The sequence below is a fragment of the Blennius ocellaris genome (assembly GCF_963422515.1).
Source record: "Blennius ocellaris genome assembly, chromosome: 3".
Classification (NCBI taxonomy): domain Eukaryota; kingdom Metazoa; phylum Chordata; class Actinopteri; order Blenniiformes; family Blenniidae; genus Blennius; species Blennius ocellaris.
This window is the reverse complement of record NC_137652.1, coordinates 8640096-8660867: the sequence shown is the minus strand read 5'-3', so window position 1 is coordinate 8660867 and position 20772 is coordinate 8640096. Positions and strand designations below refer to the sequence as shown.

At 43.1% G+C, this 20772-nt stretch overlaps 2 protein-coding genes across 2 annotated transcripts; one reads left to right on the top strand and one right to left on the bottom strand.

Moving 5' to 3' along the window:
- Positions 1-752: 752 nt before the first annotated feature.
- On the top strand, positions 753-10408 carry abcg2d (ATP binding cassette subfamily G member 2 (JR blood group); the record flags this gene model as incomplete). Its single annotated transcript, XM_080519448.1, has 15 exons — positions 753-967; positions 2028-2087; positions 2204-2318; positions 2763-2915; positions 3005-3162; positions 3769-3920; positions 4186-4287; positions 5592-5842; positions 7233-7315; positions 9044-9133; positions 9219-9340; positions 9443-9597; positions 9738-9827; positions 9930-10042; positions 10261-10408. The coding sequence occupies 15 exons, from the start codon at positions 753-755 to the stop codon at positions 10406-10408; spliced, it is 2007 nt and encodes a 668-aa protein (XP_080375574.1).
- Positions 10409-11243: 835 nt separating this feature from the next.
- pkd2 (polycystic kidney disease 2) lies at positions 11244-20747 on the bottom strand. The gene is made up of 15 exons (XM_080520847.1): positions 20161-20747; positions 19507-19620; positions 18772-18905; positions 18248-18498; positions 17905-18129; positions 17471-17699; positions 17177-17347; positions 16828-17009; positions 16601-16721; positions 16398-16496; positions 15297-15418; positions 15082-15199; positions 14795-14958; positions 13900-14047; positions 11244-12204 (listed from the first exon to the last, which is right to left on the bottom strand). The coding sequence occupies exons 1-15, from the start codon at positions 20582-20584 to the stop codon at positions 11995-11997; spliced, it is 2712 nt and encodes a 903-aa protein (XP_080376973.1). The 5' UTR covers positions 20585-20747; the 3' UTR covers positions 11244-11994.
- Positions 20748-20772: the final 25 nt, after the last annotated feature.

The window sequence follows — 20772 nt, the reverse complement described above, 5'->3', positions numbered from 1 at the left end:
TATCTATCTATCTATCTATCTATCTATCTATCTATCTATCTATCTTTGTATTTATTTGCATTATGAGAGGGTTTTGTTTTGTCCCCTCAACTTTAAGGGGATTAATTACTTTTTATTTAAAGATACTTTATAAACAACTCATGGCAGCTTTGGTTATTTATTCCTCGTCTAACTTCTCGACAGCATTATACCGCACAGATTTATACATTTATTTGTTTCCTGAAAAAAACAACAACATCAAGGTGAGTCTTCAACTTCCACAAAAAAATCCGATATTTTACAGAAAGGAATAGAGTGAACATTCCTGAAATAGAGTCAGATTTGTGTGGATTTACAGCTGCATTTTAAGTAACTATTCAATTCATTCCCAGTGTGACTTGAGGGAAATACACTTTTATCGGTGAATGTTGTTACTTTCTCTTCAGTGGAAGCTTCAATATGTGAATTTTAATTTACTGTAACAGCGGGTATATCTAGAAATATGCCAATTCAATCGAGTTGCTTAGCACTGATTATTTACAGCTCTGCTTCTTTTTATTTCTCATGTATCTCATGCACGGGTCTGGTTATTTCCTGGTATAAATTGATCAGGTGTTTGTGCGTATCATTATTATAAGTTGTGTATTAGCGTAGATAATACAATACGTTTCATTTCCTTAGACTACTGTTACTTCTCACTAACTCACAACGCTGACGTGAGTCATTGATTAACCGTATGTATTTTAGCGGGGTGCTTCCAAGTGACGACCACAATGACGGAGACGACAAACCACATCAGCATCGCCATGATCGAAGGTCTCGGTACCAACGGGGCGGCCGGGTCAAAGGTCGCCTCGGCCGCGGAGCGGAACAGCCAGCGGTGCGGAGCCACTGTGAGCTTCCACAACATCCAATACAAAGTGCAGATCAACAGCGGCTTGTTCTGCAAGAGGAAAGTCACTTCCAGGGACGTGCTGCTGGACCTCAAGTCAGTAGAATATTCAGTCTCAGTCTGTTTGTCTTCTTTCCGTGTTTCCCGGTTGGCTTTATTCTTCCTCCTCATACAGCGACTCGTCAACGTTTGTCCTCGGGTACGTAAAAAAAAGTGCTGAGGGGAGAAAGAAAAAAATTGCTTCCGATGTCCAAACTGGGACGATCCAGACGGAACATCTCCTAAATGCTTTATGTTTCAATTTTTAAACGTGTTTGCCTTCAGACTGCGGCTGTGTTTTATTTGAATTCGGGTCACAGATGCTCAGTACTGCTTCCACTCATTTTCTCGGAGGATTGCCAAACTCTGGTGATTTTCAGCTGGTTGCCGTTCAGAAACACTTGACAAAACTGATCACTTTGAGCGCAGTGTGAAAGTCTACTGCCTTAATTCGTTGGAGCACTTTAAAGAAGGGGGGGGGGGGGGGGGGGGGGTTGTTACAGTGAAAGATCAGCGGTTTCAATATGGCTCATTGTATCCCTATACAAAGTAGGACAATAGTGAATAGCCTCTTACTGTGGTTTTGCTCTGATGGTATTAAACACAGCTGACATTTCCCATGGACGAATGCATCATTTCACACAAGTTTTTGGGCCTGTTACTGCCACAGTGTTAATTATATGATATTAAGCATGGGTTCTTGCATATAATCTCTGCTACACTAAAGAAAAGGCTGCCAGGGGAACGAATTAAACGGCATCACGTGAACGCGATCGCCTCCAGGTTTAATTCGGGTCTTTCATTTTGTGTCACTGACTCTTTCTGCTGCTTTTGTGCAACCGATCCACTGAAGCTTCGGGATTTTCTTTTCGGATTCTTTTCAGTTGCTCAGCTTCCAAAATCCTTTCATGAATGTTGCTCTGACTGGGAAAGTGTGTGAAAATTAATTTAGTGCAATCGTGAGAGTAAATGATGGAGGTGAGCAGCCGTCGCCTGTTCTGCTCTTGTGACGCGTTCATTGTCAAACCGATCCAATCCGGAGTGTCTTCACTGCTGTTCCTTAGTGTTTCTTTGTTTGAATGGTTTGTTCAAAAAAATCTGTGCGCATGTTTCACAGTGGGGTTATGAAACCTGGCCTGAATGCCATCCTTGGACCTACTGGAAGTGGAAAATCCTCGTGAGTACCAAGCCGGTCTTCTTAACAAATTCAACCCACACACTGAACATTTGTTTTTAGTATTCTTACTTTTTTTCCCCCTCTCTCTCTCTCTCTCTCTCTCTCTCTCTCCAAAGTTTCTTGGACATTCTGGCTGCGAGGAAGGATCCCTCTGGTCTCTCAGGAGAAGTACTGATTGATGGGGCGCCACAGCCTCCAAATTTCAAGTGTCTCTCTGGATATGTGGTTCAGGTGAGATAATCTCACGCTGCCAGAGAAAAATATGAAAAATGAATCCAACATCTCCTGTGCATTAAAAAGAAATTATAATTATAATTATAATACAACACCAGTGCTACTATAGGCCAACATTGTTGGACACGACTGGTTCAATCTCACACAAAGCAGCAATGAAACAAGAATATTTGTATCTGGAGTCTCTAAAGTGACAAATGTTTGTCTCTGCAGCACTAATAAGTCAGATAATTAGAGGCAGAAATCTATTGGTGGCCTTATAAACCCAAACTGTGCTAAAACAACTCACCTAGATCACCTTCACATCGTAAAAACAAGATTGAGACTTCCATGTCGATATTAAAGTATATTAATGCAGTATTTTGTTCTTAATGGTGAGTTAGTAGTTCTTCACTGTTGTGTCAAAAAAAGGCTGACCTTTGACCTCGTGTCCTCCCGCAGGACGACGAGGTGATGGGCACGCTGACTGTGAGGGAGAACCTGCGTTTCTCTGCAGCGCTGCGGCTGCCCGGCTCAGTGCCGCCCAGTGAAAAAGAGGCTCGAGTGAATCACCTCATCAGAGAGCTGGGACTGGCCAAAGTGGCAGACTCCAAGGTGCTTTTTATTCTGGCAGGACCGCGGCCGCCCCCGTGACGGAGGCGACGTTCACCGATCGATGTCGGGTTTGTTTTTGTCTTCCTCAGTTAGGCACGGCGATGACACGAGGAGTCTCAGGAGGGGAGCGGAAGAGGACCAACATCGGCATGGAGCTCGTCATCGATCCCGCAGTTCTCTTTCTGGACGAACCGACCACAGGACTCGACGCCAGCACTGCCAACTCCGTCCTCCTGCTGCTCAAGAGGTAAATACGCTTTAAATCCTCAGTGTTTGGATTTTATTCACATATTTTGTGCCACGGTGTGAAATTGTTTTTTTTTTTCTTCCAAGTGGCCATGGTAAATTATAGTATTGCAACATACATTTTCAATACCCACTTAGAATGAAAGGAAAAAACAAAAAAAACAAAACAGGAAACAAACAAAAATAGACCTCCCACTTCTTTTTCCTCCTATTAATATAGTGTTTTGTATCTTTTTTTTAACTTATCACTTTATAATTTACCTATTTATTCCCCCCTTTTCACCCGAAGCCAAACTTTCTAAATAATTTAATAAAATGGTACGAAAATAAATCAGATTAATAGAAACACAAAAAGTAAATACATTATTACAAACAAAACAAACAAGAACAAGCAAGTTAGTTTGTTGAAAGCAGGTTTACAGAATGTTTTGGTTAAACTTGTATTTTGGACCCAGTTTTTAATGTTGACATACTTTAAACTTTTGTTTTTGCACACCTGCCACAGTTGAAATGTCTTACTCTCCCATCTTCACATGTTCTTGACTCAGACTTTTGAACAGAAATAGATTTTAGTGATTTATTTTATTATTTGTATGCTTGCTCTCAGGATGGCCAGCCAGGGAAGAACCATAATTATGTCCATCCATCAACCTCGCTACTCCATCTACAGACTGTTTGACACTTTGAGCCTCTTGGTTGGCGGCAGAATGGTGTACCACGGCCCGGCGCCCAACGCCTTGGACTACTTTGCAAACATTGGTGAAAAATGTTGTCCAGCCTTTCTTAGAAAACTTTGAGTCAGATGTTGGGATGTTCGGGTTGCTCAAGTTCATTTCAGTTTTCGCCTGAAAAAAAAAAAATGTAACCAGATTACATTAAAACGTGACCTGAATACAACTATAAGGCTGAGATGAGCCAACTAAAAAACCTTCTCTTGAATGTGAGCAGGAATTGTATGCGACATAGGCTGACTGTGGAGAAGCTCCTGCAGCACGACTGGTAACAAACGGCCTCGTCGTTCCAGGTTACCCCTGTGAGCCCCACAACAATCCAGCCGACTTCTTCTTGGATGTGATTAATGGAGACTTCGCTGCCGCAGCCATGACCAGAGTGAACGGCTCTGAAGGTAATGTGACGCAAAGGTACGGTGCAAGTGGCGTGGAATCAGTTGACAAAACCACAATCAGTGCATCTTTTAGTTTTTGCCAACATTGATATAAACTATTTGATAATATCTTCAGGGTGTGGTTTGAATCTGATGAAACAACCAGCAACCTGGGGGGTCATATGTAGCCCTTTAGCTCTGCTTGACTGGCCCTCACGGAGAGAGGTTCTATTCTGAATGAAATTGAAATAGCTTTATTACATATCTATTACATATAGCTTGGTTCTTGTATCCGGCAGTTGTTACCTCCTAAAAGTGGCGCTTCACAGTGGAAAAAACAAGGTCTTCAGTAATAGTGCATGTCATACATATTGTATGATGTGTGATGGGGGGTGGCTGTGGCTTGGTTTGAGACAGTCGCAGACTCGATTCCCCGTCTCCACATGTTGAAGTGTCCTTAAGCAAGACACTGAACCCCAGATATGTCCCAGTGGATGGATTGAGCAACTTTTTTTTTATGGCAGCTGCCTCCATCGGTATGTGAGTGTGTGTGTGTGTGTGTGTGTGTGTGTGAATGTGATAACCACTGTAAAGTGAATTCCTATTATGATGCGGATACATGCATTTTTTATTGTGCGCACATAAAATATCTGAGTATCAATACGATAAGAAATAACTTAAAACAGGAGAACATGGTGGGAATTATGTCAAATTCGTCTGCATGACCAGTGAAATTACTTTTGTCCTGCAGAAAAGAGGGAAGTAGAAGTAAACCAAAGTATATAGATAATTATTCAATATTTTCTTGTATCTGTCTCCGTGTTGTATCTGTATCTGTCTACATGTATTCTGTCCTCCATATTACAATGAAAGGTCTGTAGTGCTGGATTATGTACTAATTGTGCAACATGGAATAACGTAATAAATGTTCAACTCATTATGTAATACAATTCTTGACCACATTTTCTCATAAACTTTGCCATATTTTGGAATAACTCGTTACATATTGCAACAGTTATTACAAAATGTGGCTGTTGCACTTTCTTCTTTAATTTTGCCCTTCATCTGTATATATTGTTCTATGTTAAATAATTTGTTTCTATGTTAAAAAAAATTTTTTATTCAGTTGTGGAATTATTACATAATGAGTTGAAAACATATTACACGATTACATATTGTACCATTATTACATAATGCAGCGATACAAGGTCTCTGTTCAAATTTCTGTGTTTTGGGTCTTTTATTTCAAATAAGTTATTGTTTATATTATAAGATGTTTACTGTATTCCACACTACGACCCTTCACCTTTGCTTCCTGCACCCAGATTTGGACTTGGAGGAGCTCGGTCGTTCCCGGCAGAGCATTGTGGAGCGCCTCGTCGAGGATTACAGGAACAGCACTTATTGTGGCGACACGCAGACCGAGCTGGAGCGCATCCTCCGGGATAAGGAGTGCACCACCCGCCCGGCGTCCCGCACCATCACTTACAACAGCTCCTTCTTTCACCAGCTGCAATGGGTCCTCAAGAGAACCTTCCAGAACCTCATGTTGAGCCCCCAGATATCTGTGGCACAGGTAAAATCTGCAATGAGAAGATCAGCATCAGTTCGCCTGGAGAGCAGATATAGAGCAATTAGTAACATGTCTAAGTTGAAAAGTATACCTTTTAACTGTTTTGTGTAATTTTTGTGGCCCAGCACACTGATTTTAGGTGTCTTCATTGATTACTTAGAAATGATTCTGTTATTCAAGAAAGCATTGAGACTTTTTGGAGTTTTGACCTCAGTGAAATTTAAAGAGAATAGCAACAACTAAACACACCAGGAAACGAAACATGACTGAAAATAACCATAACCTCATACGCAAGGAAGAAGGGAAAAAAACAAAATTCTATCGACATCTATTACTTTGAATGGAGCATATATGAATGTTTACATATATATTTTTACATAAAATTATACACCCCCTTTATAGTTTCACTTCAATCTTGTATTTTATTCTAAGATTGAAAAGATATTCTCCCTAAAGTAATTAGATTCAAGTCATGAATCTTGGTCAGTTTGTATTCCGTTGAATTTCTAATCAACCTCTCGGTTTTAAGATAGCTTGAGGGTTTATGTTTGACTGTAACGTTAGACTTCCACCAACAAGCGATGAGTGTAAAACCATCTCTGCCTGCGCTGTCCTCATGAACAGGATACAGAGACGGCACTTTGATGGGGTCAACCCAACGCTCTCATTAGTGGCCCCATGTCTGCAGAATGCCATCAGAAGTCTCCTCACTTTAGGAATTATTAACAGCTAATTGGCCCTAAATAAGTCAAGGTAATCCTGCAAGAGGGGCTCTGGGCGGTGTGGGCGCTGTAATCGGCTTTGGTGACTGTCGTGACCCCGCTCTTGCCTTTTTGGGCTCGAATCTGAACTGATATCATATCAGGCCAAAGCCCGTCGGCTCATGATGGAAGTCGTCACATGATGGCATCATGACCTATCCCTCCACTGCCCCGCTTCCACATGAGGGGCTGAGGGGAATGGGGTGAAGAAAGGCTCAACCTTATTGGCTTATCCCCTCACCCTGGGAACCGCTTAGCGCTGTCATAATCTGTAAATTGTCAGGCTTAATACTTGTGCCGTTTTCACTTGTCCCACTCTTTTCTGTCATGCTGCTCTTGCAGGCAGTGCAGGTGGAGGAGGAGGAGGAGGAGGATCTGACATTTCCAACCCTGATCTCTAAAAAGGATTTCTGCGATGTGCTGATCTTTTATTATCAGAATTAAGCTATTCAGAATGGATGAGAGAGTCCTCAGAGTTATAGCGCTCCCCCCAGAATTCAAAACACCTCGCACATTCTTGCTTTACAGCCTCTCTTCACAAATGCCTGAAAAAAAAAATAGTTACAGGGAACTGGATTTTAGCAGCTCATCACAGCCTCTGATGTTTAAATGTCTTGGTTTTGTCTGTGCAGGTGACGGTCAACATTTTCCTCGCCCTCATCGTAGGAGCGATTTTCTTTGGGGTCAAAGATGATCAGAGTGGCATCCAGAACAGGTGAGAAACCATCACACATACCCACCAATAACACAACTATTAACAATAGAATATATTACTGTTTTAAAAAGACCCAAACATATTGTTTTAGTAGGATCACACACACAAAAAAAAAGAAAAATCCAGAAGAAAAAGTCATAAGAAGGTAAATGGAAGTGATCGTGTTTATATCTATATTAATATACATATAGTGTGTTGGTCCACCCACATCAGTCAAAAAAAGATTTAAATTAATCTAGCTAAACTTCATCGTTCACAGTTTGGTGCCTCTAATTGTTTATTACGCATGAAGGTCATTTATTGTCCATTAATAATGACATTTTGCTTCATTAATCAAGACGTGTCTTGTAAAGTTGTTTTATAATCTAGGATTGTGTGAAAACTTGATAGCAGAGTTCATATCCAGAGTGTTTTTCCCCCCCCTGTTATATTGGACTTTCCTTTTAGATGTTCAGGTTAAGTCAATGGTTGTTTTGATGAAGAAGTGTGAAAAGTAGAGTAATTCCCACTTGGCTAATCCTCTTACCATATTGCATTGGGCACGACCTGGTACTCACAAGTCCAGTGAAGCACATCAGAAAACTCTGCCGTCGTCTCCCTCGTTCTTTTCTGTGCATGCTTCAGTGAAATATAAAGACCTAATGCCATTATTTTGAAGCTCAGTGCATCGGCAGCATGGCAGGCACCAGTGTATGCGGCTTAAACGTCTCAAGTTATTCACCCCTCCTTCCTTTTATCTCTGTGCAGGGTCAGATCTTTGGGGCCCCGATGGAGTCAGTCACTCCTTGATATGCAAATAAATATAGACCACACCGCATTCAGTACCATAATCTGTAAAGTGATGGTTGAGATTTCTGATAGAATTAGGAACAGTCTTTTTTTGTTGTTGTTCTTTCTTCTATTCTTTAACAGAACCAGGTTCTAGTCTAGAGTTTCTGTGTGGAAGAAGTTTTTATGTGCTCATTGTATATTGGATTTTTTTTTCTCTCCATGTACTCAAATATACATTTCTATGTGCCGATAATATGCAACCACTTACCACTGAATTACAGCAGTTGTCATGTCATTAGGCTTTAGTATTGACTGGCTATGGTTTTACAGTATTTCATAATGTAATATTAACAGCATCATAATATCTGATCAGATCGAGTCTAACAGAGCTGTTTATGTTTTCCTGTGACTATGAGGTGTGGGCAAAAACATATGGGCTATAAATTCCATGATTTAATCAGAGATCTTAGTCTCAAAATTCGTGTCTCAAAATCCCCCATGCTTACAGACACTGACCAATTTTACTATCCGCGTACAGATTGAGACAGAGCTTTTATTTCGTCATACTACATTATGTTTTAGCCGATTATACTGGAGCAGTGACACACACAATGTGAGCAGATAACCGACAGATACATACAGTTGATCCTGTTAAGCAACATGATCATAAATGGTGAATGTAATTCATTCATATGACATGTTTTTCCCCACTTCCCCACGTGTCACAATGTTTTTTTTATAAGTCACACTCTTCTACACCAGAGAGCGCGAACCACTAACTGCTGTTATATCACTCCACTGATCTATAGTTTCTCTCTGGACAATCAGTCAGTTCTTTATTACACAACCTGTATTTGCTGTTTTTTTTCAGATGCAAACTTTCCGGTAAAGAACTGTTTGGTCAGAGACTCACCAAAGTTTCTGGTTTATTGTTTTTGTTTTGTTTTTTTCCTGCAGAATGGGCGCTCTCTTCTTCATCACCACCAACCAGTGCTTCAGCACAGTGTCTGCCGCCGAGCTCTTCATCACTGAGAGGAAACTCTTTGTGTACGTGCACTGACACACGATACTTATCAGAACTTTCTACTCCCTCGTTTAACGAGCCGTGCCTCACGTGTTCGCCCTGTTATAGGCACGAGTACGTCAGTGGCTACTACAGAGTGTCGGTCTACTTTCTCGCCAAGATCCTGTCTGACATCGCTCTGCGCAGCCTCACCTCCGTCATCTTCGGCTGCATTGTTTATTATTTGATCGGTAGGAATCATAAATCTGCGGGCGAAATGATTTTTGTGTTTCATATTTGACTGGAGCCTAATGAAAAAGAGGCCTCGTCTGTCATCGCTCTTGTCTGTGTAGGACTAAAGACGTCAGCAGAGGCTTTTCTGGTCTTCATACTGACGGTGACTCTCGTGGCCTACACTGCCACCGCCATGACCATGGCCATCTCTGCTGACCAGAGCGTTGTGGCGCTAGCCAACATTTTCATGACCATCACGTTTGTCTTCATGATGGTGAGACATGTCGTGACACAAAAGTCCTCAATGACTAAGTTTGTGATCTATGATCTATGATCGATTTCTTAGTGTGCTGCTCCGTGTGCGGTGGTCTGATGGAAGAAACTCTCTTTACACTGTCTGCATTGCGTTTCCAGATTTTTTCAGGTCTCCTGGTGAACCTGCCCAGCGTCATGGACTGGTTGGCCTGGCTGAAGTACCTCAGTATTCCTCGTTACGGCCTTGCGGTAATTCAAATCAGAAGTCACTCAACGGTCTGAGTACACCTCAGTGTCTCGGTCGTCCCGGGCGTCGTCTTGACCCCGTGTCGTTCTGCTCGCCGTATTCAGGCCTTGCAGGTCAATGAATTTGTGGATCTGAAGTTCTGTGAGGAGGCTGAGATTCGCGACTCCGACGCGTCTGCTGCCGTCAACAACTGCACCGTGAACGCAGCTGGACTGACGTGAGTAGAGCTGCATGTGCGTACGGAACATTCTGGAATCGTGTAGCGATTCTTTTGTTCCAGCCACTATGCAGTGTGCAGTTAGCGGTTGGGGGTGAGGGGCTTTGCCACCGTGGTAACCGGTCAGCTGTAGGATTCGAACCATCAAACCAACAATCTCAAGCTTGCTTCGCTAACGCCTCAACTGCTACTTTATCGTTTTTCTTGCTTTATTTCAGGTGTACAGGCGAGCAGTATCTGGACTACCTGGGAATTGAGTACACCTCGTGGGGACTCTGGGAGAATCACGTAGCTCTGACTGTAATGGCGCTCGTATTTCTCATCATTGCCTATCTGAAGCTCCGCTACATCAAGAAGTTCACTTAAAGTTGAAAGCTGAGATTTAAAAAAAAAAAAGAAGAAATTACACAGTTGATGCATAATTTCAGCGTACATCTCACTGAACCAGTAGGAATGATTAGACTTCTCCACATTCAAGAGTGTTGAATACGTTGAATTTCCTTCCAGAAGCCGGTTTGTGGCTTGTGTTACGGCCTTTAAAAGTCCCGGTGCTGTAAAGGATACAGTCTGTACAGATAACGAATGGATCTTTGTATAAATCGATCCATGTGTCGCCATTCAGTCGCGAACAGGACATATGAGCAGATGTTACGAGTGCCAATGTACTGAAACTGTTTATATTTCACAGCGACCTGTGGTTGTTTATAAAGGTTTACCTTCACTGTATTTTTGTCAACAAATCAATTTTTCCCACTACCTTTATAAATCAGTGGCATTAAATATAGTTTCCAAATTACACTCAACTGAGTCTTTTGTTTTTCCACCTTAAAGTATGTAACTGTAGCTATTAAGAGAATTATAGGAAGTAGCCACTAATTTTAATATTTTGTTATTCCAGAGCAAAGATTGTATTGCAGCTTCAGGACATGTATAAAAATGTTTGATGACACCGTGTTCCATTGTGTTTTTCTGTTTTCACTTCTGCTTCACCCTGTTGTCACACACAAACACAGCTGAAGTGTTAAAGAGTCATATTTCTCTCATTCGTTCCAGATTACACTTTCTTGTCAGGAAATGTTGAAGAAACGTGCAGTATGTGGCTTATTTACCCACTCTAATAGAGCCGTGTAAATGGAAAATAAAGAATGAGTGACACAAGTAATTAAAAAAAAACAAAAAAACCCTGATGTACTATTTGTGTTTTAATAAAACTTTATTGGCAGAAATTTTTAAAAAAGAAAAAAAAATATTGTGTAAAAAAAAAAAAAAAAAGCAAGGCACCATAAAAATAATAATAATAACAATAATAATAAATGCATGGGTTTCCCATGAACAATGGATGCACTCCAAATCGAAGTTTGTTTAAAGTTACAATAAGTATAACGCGGCAAGCTACTTATTTTGAAGCTTTACTGAAGTACAGATGAGGAGACATGACAGGATGTGCCCCACTTGCACCTACTGGATATTAAAACGATGAAACAACAATCTGCAACATGAACCTTCGTAGGAATACCTTTGGAGTATCTGCGTAAATGCTACGATGTGTAGATGCAGTGATCAGAAGCAGGTGAGCATATTCCGTCGCGTAGCGCTAAAATCATGCTGGGGGAGCTTGTAGACTGGCACTCGTGTATGAAACTGACGCCGCGCTGAGTCCTTCGTTGTTCTAAAGACGTCTTTAAAAGTTTTCTGTCATCATGTGTGGAATCAATACATTTTTACAGGACTTGAACATCACTTCCAGGTGAGAACCTCACTCAGTCGCAGTGCTTTTTATTCTTCTAACTGAGGTGCATTGGACTCTTTATTCCATCCCAATCTGTCAAATAATCTCAACATCTTCAATAAAGTGAAATATTTCCTTCCGTGAAATTTTCCCACGCTGTGACCTGATACTGCACGGAGTTTTTCTTCGCCACCGTGAAATAATCTCTCGCAGGCCCGAGTTTTCACACGTGGCTGCTTCCGGTGGCGCTCGTGTCGGGGCCGTCGGTGGACAGCGACGACGGGGGGCGGGGCCGCGGCCCGACGGGTATGGCCGGCTGCGGGTGGCCGACCTGCGAGGCCATGTCGTCTGACTCCCAGCGCTCCAGTTCCTCCCTCACCAGCCTCTCCATCTGCTCTCTGTGGGCGTCGGTGTCCCGTCCCAGACGCTCGTCCTGACAGACACAGACAGGTGAGCTGATGCGCGATGTGTACATGCAAACAAATAACCAGATTAACACCTGGCGACACGCGCTGGAGCAACCTGTGTTAAACCGCCACATACCCAACGATGGAGCTTATTTCAGAAGTAAAGCTGCGTTGTTCATTTACATTTTTAATGCTATAGAGTTTATATATGAGGTTTAAAGGGTAACTGAAATGTTTTTCAGATTTCATCTTTAGAAAGAAGAATAAATATGCTTTCGAAAGGTATATAACATTCCCAGATAAAAGTCCGAATTCCGACCCTTTTAATTGACTTTACATGATGCAGCAGACGACGGTATATTTGCGGGCCATAAATGTGAGCCGCCTGAGCTAGACCGGATATGACGTACGAGGGGTTATATGTCCCAGCCAAAACAACATCAGCTGATTGAAGAATGGAGGGGTTTGGCGATACAGAAGCACCTAGGAGCGATGTTAGCGAAGATTTAAGTGACGTATCGTTGGTTTTGGACGAAGATGAAGGAGAGGAATCATCGGAGGAAGAATTAGAAGAAAATCAAGGCGTTCAACCATACATGTTTGAGCCGTGAGTACATATTGTGTGTGACCGGGTATTTACCCGTGTGCACATATTGTGCGTGACCGGGTATTTACCCGTGTGCACGTATTGTGCGTGACCGGGTATTTACCCGTGTGCACATATTGTGCGTGACCGGGTATTTACCCGTGTGCACATATTGTGCGTGACCGGGTATTTACCCGTGTGCACATATTGTGCGTGACCGGGTATTTACCCGTGTGCACATATTGTGTGTGACCGGGTATTTACCCTTGTGTCAGAGTGGGTGTTTTGCAAAGTTTATTGGTCTATTTGTCTTAAGTTTTAGCAGGTTTTAAAAAGACTTACTGAAGGTTGGGTTTAAAAATCCGTTAAAAAGCCGTTTAAAAATGGTGGGGACAGAACCAGGTTTCAGGATACGTTTCCTCTTCACATCAAAACCAAGTGACTCTCGGATTGCGGGTGCTGTTTCGTAACAGTCATCCGTGAAATGTTGACTGCAGAGATAGGAGGCCTCTGTTGGTGTCCAGTTGGAGCGAGTGCGCTGCACTTGTTTTGTCCATAATCTCCTCAAAGTTTCATCTTTTGGGAATTTATGGACACTTACAGACGGACTGGGCATTTGGGAACACCCAGCCGCAACACAACGCTTAGGCATGACTCTAAAAAACTGCTAAATAACGCGATAATGCAGAGCACATGTAAACAAGACACTACGATCAGCTGTTGTGGGCGGAAGTAAATAACTCCTCATACGTCACAGCGCAAAACTACGGCAAGTTGGGAAAACTAGGTCAGATTCACAGGGCGGGAGATTTAAAGGCATTTTTAGACGTTCGGCGCTCAAGAGCAAGATAGTGGTGTGATTGTCATTGGTGTGTCATATATCATTCGAAAGGGGGAAAAATAATGCTAAATACTGGTGTATTTTAATAGAATTATTTCAGGGACCCTTTAAATTCAGTCTTTATGTGCAAATGAATCCGTCTTTGTTTATAGAACCATTTTTTTTTTACATAGTAAATGTATTTCAAAGTGCTTCATAGCTGATTGAGAAAAACACTAAAGGCAAATATGTCGTGTTTTACACATCTATAAACTAAGCAGGAGAAATGGCTTGATGCCGTTCCCTATGACTGACCTCCATTACTCCGTCCAGCAGGCGGCCCAGCACGTCCCTTCTTTTCAGCTTCGCTCTCTCCATGGCTTCCAGCTTCACGATCACTGCATCGATCTTTGACACGATGCTGCCGATGGAGTGCTCCATCCTGTCCACACGCCTCACCAGCCTGACAGACGCAGGACAGGAAGGTCTGTTGTCATGTTTACAGCTTCAACGTGACTCGCTGATATAGTCACACTTAATCTGGGAGAAAGACTTGATATATGAATGGCGATAGAGTGAATCTGAAAATGGCCGGGCTTGTTGTAGCACTCCTGCTGTTTCATGGCAGACCGAACAAAACATTACACAACAGGTTTGTTGTATCAAAAATGTATATCACTATCACATTGTTTAAATATTTTCCTGCTGTTGGACTTTTTAATGACAGTATTTACATAAAAATGCGACTGTGTGTGTGTGTGTATATGGGTGGAAGTGACTAACATTCAATTCTATTTTATTCTATTCTGTTCTATTCTATTGACGACAGGTGAATCAGTGGAAAGGTACGGTGTAAGTGAAATACATTTATCATATGTGACGACTTTAATAAGCCATTTATACATTTCACTCCTCTACCAGGAAATATTAAACATTTTACTGATTAGATCCAGTTAAGCCAAACAAGATCCATGTTTCTGGGTGAGGGGGTTCTACATTTATCAGCAAAAATGAATCTATTGACACCAAACTGTTAGTGATCTAGTCTTAAAGCAACCTCTTCAGCGTTACAAAGTTTGACGCCCACTAAGAACCAAGACGAACTACATTTGAGCCACGAGGAGAGACGGGAGCACGTCCATTATTTCTACACAACGCTTGACATGCAGTTAACCAGCTGCTAAAATCTATCACAATAAAAGCAGCGTACACTTGAAATTCCTCGTAGGAGACGCCCCCCGAGCTGCTGCCACGGCGACGAGAACTGTGACCGCTGTCTTCATCGTCGTCCTCCTCCGAGTCGTCCTGGGTGCGAGGGAAGCTCCGCCCACTGCCCGGTCGAGTCAGTGAATTGCGTTCCAGCTCCAAGTCCTCCTGGCGTACGGACAGAAACACACTGAGCGCCTGCGGCTTTTCCAGCCTCCAGAACAATTGAGTTCAGATCCGAGAACCGAAGGCGTTCCCGGACAGAAGAAGCCGCTCAGCGTGAGCACTCACTCTCTCTTTCTCCAGGTCGTCCCTCATCTGCTGGTGCTCGTGCTCCGTCAGCTCCTGATCGCCGTCCTGATCATATTTAGCGAAGATGGCTTGGATTTCTGCGTCTGTGTGACCCTTTCTGAATAAACAAAAAAACAGGATGGGGAAAGTTCTAATTGACTGAGTTCACGCCGCACTGAAGTGAGCATCTTTTAGCGCGACGAGGTCGTCGTCACCCTTTCAGATCCTGGCGAAGTTCGTCAAAGTTCAGTTTCCCCCCCGCCTGACGCAAACTGTCAGAGATGTTGTCTACCGCCGTCTTCTTCAGTCGCAGCTTCATCAGTGCTTTGTTGCAGCCCTGAGGAGGGGGACCGAGAGCAATACAAGTCACTGCGATCAAACAGGACAACACCAAACGGTTGTTAAGGAGCCTGACAAAATCTGTTCTCGACTCTTTTTTTGTCAAAACCAATAAACCTGAAGCAGCTGTTAAGTTTCTCTGTTTCATCACTGTGAAACTAACTTCGAGAAGTCGACTCGAACTACTCGAATAAATCAGACCTGCTCAGTGGAGCTTGCCAGTGAAGTAGATAATATGTTACTTAATTTTAGGACCATTTGTAGTTACTTATTTACTATTTCTCTTCAGCAGCTTTAGATTTACTTCCAATATGCCATGTCTATTATACATCTAACTATAAATTGTCTTGGTCTCACTGTTTTTAATAATCTGAAATTGACACGTTTTTAAATGTTTATTTTTAACATTATTGTAACCTTGAATTACCTTGTGTATGAATGGTGTAATATAAATAAACCCCCTTTTCTCTCCGGTGCCTGAAACCAGCAAAACTAATGACATTAAGCACTCCAATTAGAGTTCAGAAAGGAGAAGTGTCTTCAAAAAGTCACATTTCAAGACGAAAACCTAACACAGCGCAACCTGTTGTTTGCTATAAGTCATTCAGTTCAGCTTATCTATCCAATTCATGTGAACTTGGAAAAGCCTTCAGGGACTAAAACCTCATCGCATATAAACATGGTAAACTCGAGATACATGCAGTGGTCATACGTGACACTGTTTTTACAATTCAAGGTGACGTGTATTTCACATTACACACACAAAAAAATAGTTGAGATGAGTGGATGCTGCTGCTGCTGTCATGAAAAATAATTAGGAGGAAAAATGGCTTCTTTCATTTTTTTTTGGGGGGGGGGGCAAAAAAGTGCTTCCTGTCAAAAACTTTTCCATTTCCAAGTGGATTCAACTGAAGTCGAGTGGAGCAGCTTCTGGAAAAACGTTAGAATTGATTTAATGGAAATCTGCGGTTCAATACCTTCTTAATGAGGTCAGTCATTTCCATCTCAGACCTCTGCTGAGACATGTCAGCCTTCACCTCTGAGTAAGTGTCATTAATGATGGCCAGGAACATGTTCTGCACAGCAAAAGAGATAAAAGCGGTGTTGTAAATACCGAAAGGCCGTTTCAACAAGGACAATCATTCATCTTGTAAATCATCCAGGGGAAAACTCGACTCACCATGAGAATAACGAAGATAAAAATAACAAAGGTTGTAAAGTAGATGGGCCCGAGCACCGGATTTGCCTCCTCAATCTCTGAGAAGTTGAAGTCTCCCAGTATGATGCGAAACTGGGTGAATCTGCTCAAACAGAAGAGCGTTCCAACATTTACACCTGGAACTGTCACTCGTCAAGGGTGGAAAAGTATTCCTGGGATTTTTTTTTTTGTTTTTTACTGTTACTCACATGCTGGCTTGGAAAGTGCTGAAGTCGTTGACTTGAGTTCCAAACACCAAGTAGGCCAGTTGAGCGTATGCCAGGAAGATGATGAAGAACATGATGGCAAAGCCCACGAGGTCCTTGGCACAGCGAGACATGGTGCTGGACAGCTGATTCATGGTCTGATTGAAGTTTATAAACTTAAAAAGCTGAGAGCGAGAGAGAGACAGAGAGAGAGAGAGAGAGAGAGAGAGAGAGAGAGAGAGAGAGAGAGAGAGAGAGAGAGAGAGAGAGAGAGTTTGGTTAACAAATTACTCTGTGAAAGGGAGTAAATGAATACCAAAAAGGAAAAAAAAAAAAAAAAAACCACAAGAACCTTGACCCAGGAGAAAAACACAATGGCTGCAGCCATGTTGTTAAACTGGATCTGCAAGTTGGCAAGAGGCTCGAAACTGGGGTGAGCAGTGAGGTTCTCCAACAGGCCGGTGGGCAGGTTTCCAACCATGGACGTCCGCGTCACGTTCATGATAATAGCAACGACGCTGAGCTGGAAGAAACAATTAAAAACAAAAAAATCAGATATGAATGGTATGATACGAAGACACTTCATAATGTATTTGTACTTTTTTTTTGTCTTTTTTTTTTTTAAACTTGCGACATGATTACGCACTGCGACAATGAGAACATCCAGGCAGTTCCACGGGCTCTTGAAGTAGTGCAGCCGGTGGATGTGGATTTCCAGCACCTCCTCCACCACGTAGTAGAAAATGAACAGGCAGAACGCCACTTCGCACACGCCGACGAAGTAGTCCCAGCTGGACACGTATCTTATCAGGCGCACCGTCTGGAAGTGCCAGGACGTCACCGCGCCGCCCGTGGCGGGGAACTCCACCAACAACCTGACAGATGCATCATATTGACATAATGTTTAACTTTATAAAGTTAGCTGTCAATTGTGTTTTGACTCATTTTTGCGCATTACGGCACTCCACAACTTATCTAGTAGAATCTCATCTTGCTCCAAGACAATAAATCTTCAACGATCGTAAGTTGCAGACAAATGTGCATAATAAAGGATGGCTGGACTGGACTGATCACTGTTACCTGGCGATGCAGAAAAGGTTTATGTTTGCATTGTAAACAGAGAAGTCAAGGAAGACAGCTCGAGTTCCTCTGTCCAGCCACAGGTGGTCTTTGAGGAACTGCAGGCGGGCGGCCGACTCCTCCTTGGTACGAGACAAGTCTTGGTAGTATCCTCCGCCGCCATAATTGGACACCTGGCCCCAGTAACTGCTGCTGTTCATCTGATTCCCGGTGGTGTACACCCACCTGGCAAACAGGACGTTCAAAGGTTGCGATAAACATAAGGACTCCGTTCTACAATGTAATCGCGAGTTCAAGACGACTGTCACAACTCTGTGCTTGCTGTTCGTCCGTGCACACTTACGCCGTTCCGTTCTTGGGGCCGAACGAGGCGGTGTCCTCGTTGGTCGGGGTGTAAATGTTGTAGCAGTCCTGGACCTCGTCCCTCAGATCCTTGTAGACGGAGCAGGACTCGTTGCGGACTTTGACCTGTCTGAGCCGGGGAACCCCAAGGAGGAGGTTCTCGTAGTAGATGAGGCTCTGGTTCTCCGGCAGGCTCTTGTTGTTGTACCACACCTCCCAGTACATACCGGTGAGGAAAGGCCCCTCTGTGAACTAAAGGTTACGGCACCACAGAGAGGGGACAGAAACTTTTAAGACCTAAAAAACTCCTTAACAGCAGCAGTGGATCGAAAAGATGTTCATTGTTTTGTTGCCGATTTCTTCAAATCATGAAGTTCATTATTGGAAATTAGTGAACAAATGATAAGTCGGCTGATTTTCGGACTGATTGTCCAAAAGATAAGATACATTAAGATTATACTTTAAATGTATAAAGGGCATTTTAAATAGCCGATATCCAAAACGGAGATCATTGTTGCATTTCACCTTCCAGAAGTCCTCCATGGTCGAGAGGCTCCTGAACGTCATGGGATCCCCGGCAGACAGCGGAGTGTCCAGAAACAGCTGAGACATGACTTTGGTATAATAGTACATGTTGGCACTCACCATCCCGTAAGTCACTGCGGAACAAACCACAACATCAGAGAACCGCAGAGAAAAGTAGGTGAAAAGTAAAGTAGTGATCCTGTTCGCGCCAGCTACAACAACATAATAACACCGGCTATGAGATGCTGAACAAAACAGCAGAACCAACACTGGAGGGGAAACCTTTTGCACCTCACGTCCTCTAATTATCTTGTTGTTTGACATGCAGATTACCCTTCATTGTAGCATTCTCGGCCCTTCTCGAAACAGCACTTAAAGTCAAACTGCCTGGCAACACATGCCGTGGCCATGCCTGCCAGAAAATCATTTCCTGATCCACCCATAACCACATTTTGGCATTTTTCATTGCGGCAAAAAAAAAGAGAGCAGGGTATCTTTAACATTAAGCCTCCTCATCGTTTCTATTCGTCATGTAATAATTACAACAAATCGTTGGGTAGCAGAGCTTTTTAAAAGCAGGAATGTGAGAATGGAAACAAATTAAAGCTACCAGTGAAGCGACTGGCCTCGATCAGCAGTCCTACTGCACCTAATGATGTTTTTTTGTTTTTCACCAACTAAAGTTAATGTCACTCGCATGAATGAACAGGAATAAAAATGTGTGTGTTTGCTTACGGATACAGATCGTGATGAGGAATGCGAAGTATGTGAGCATCTCCCTCAGTACGTTCCTCAGGTATCTTTCTCGGCTGCTGTCGCTGTCCTCCATCAGCTCCGTGCCCCAGAGAACTGTGCAGAAAACAACACCTTAAGAAAGCAACAACACGCGCACTCAATACTCAGAGGCATTTCACTGCACATTTGTCGAAACAAATTAAAAACATCTTCTGCTTCTACTAAACACGAGACGTTAATGGACTACATTTGGTTTAAAAACTCGATTTTTTTTTGTGAAGAAATGATAAATCTAAAATGTTTTCTTTCTAGTTTAATCTGACCCAGCAACAACAATATTCTGCATATGCATCCCGTTGTGCAGTTCCCAGCAATATGGACTTGGACTGACGATGAAGTGATTGATAAAATCACTGTGATATTTATCATTTATAAGTTAGACTCGCTGCATTGTGCAGGTGCACTGAGATAGTGACTCTTTTTCTCACAACAACAACAAAAAAAGAAGACTTTTCAATTCATTTTGCAGTTTGAAGGTAATGGGCCATGCCATGGTGCTGTTAGTTTATCAACTTGATCGTCTTTTCAAAACTCAAGAGGTCGTTTGATCTGAAACACTGAAAGTGAAGAAAAGAAAAAAACAAAGTGACCAACTTCTGATCTTTTGGAGGATCTGCTTCATGCAGCTGCGGTGCTCGTGCCTGTCCTGCTGCTGGGCGTCCAGGGTCGGGGTGGGATACAGTCCCCCCCGGGCGATGTGAGGGCTGCTGCCGGCGCGGTTGAAGCCTCTCGGGCCGCTGCTGCAGCTCCTGCTGGAGGCCGTGGACACCGACCTCCTCCCGGGACTCGCCTGAGGCCAGTCGGCTTCCATGATCTCGTCCTCGGGCTCAAAGCCCGGGTTGTCCCGGCTCCACGCTTGCCTGGACGGAGGGGACGGGGTGCCGACGACTCCCCCGACGCCCAGGTCTTGATGCTGGATGTTCTCCATCTCGATGCCCTCGCTGTGCTCGAGCCTGTGCGGGGACCTGGCCGCGGGGCTCAGCGCGAGCTGCTGCGGTCTGACTCGGGATGAACTCATGGTTCACGCGGCGAAAAAAGTTTTGTTTCTTAACTGTGACGGGGCATCGGGAATAGCTGAAGTTAGCCAGAAAAAGGGTTATCAAGTGTCTTTGAGTAAGAAAAAACACCCTTGTTATTTAATGTAAATGTCAGAGACGATGTCCTCTTCTTCCTCCTCCTCCTCCTCCTCCTCCTCCTCACATCCAG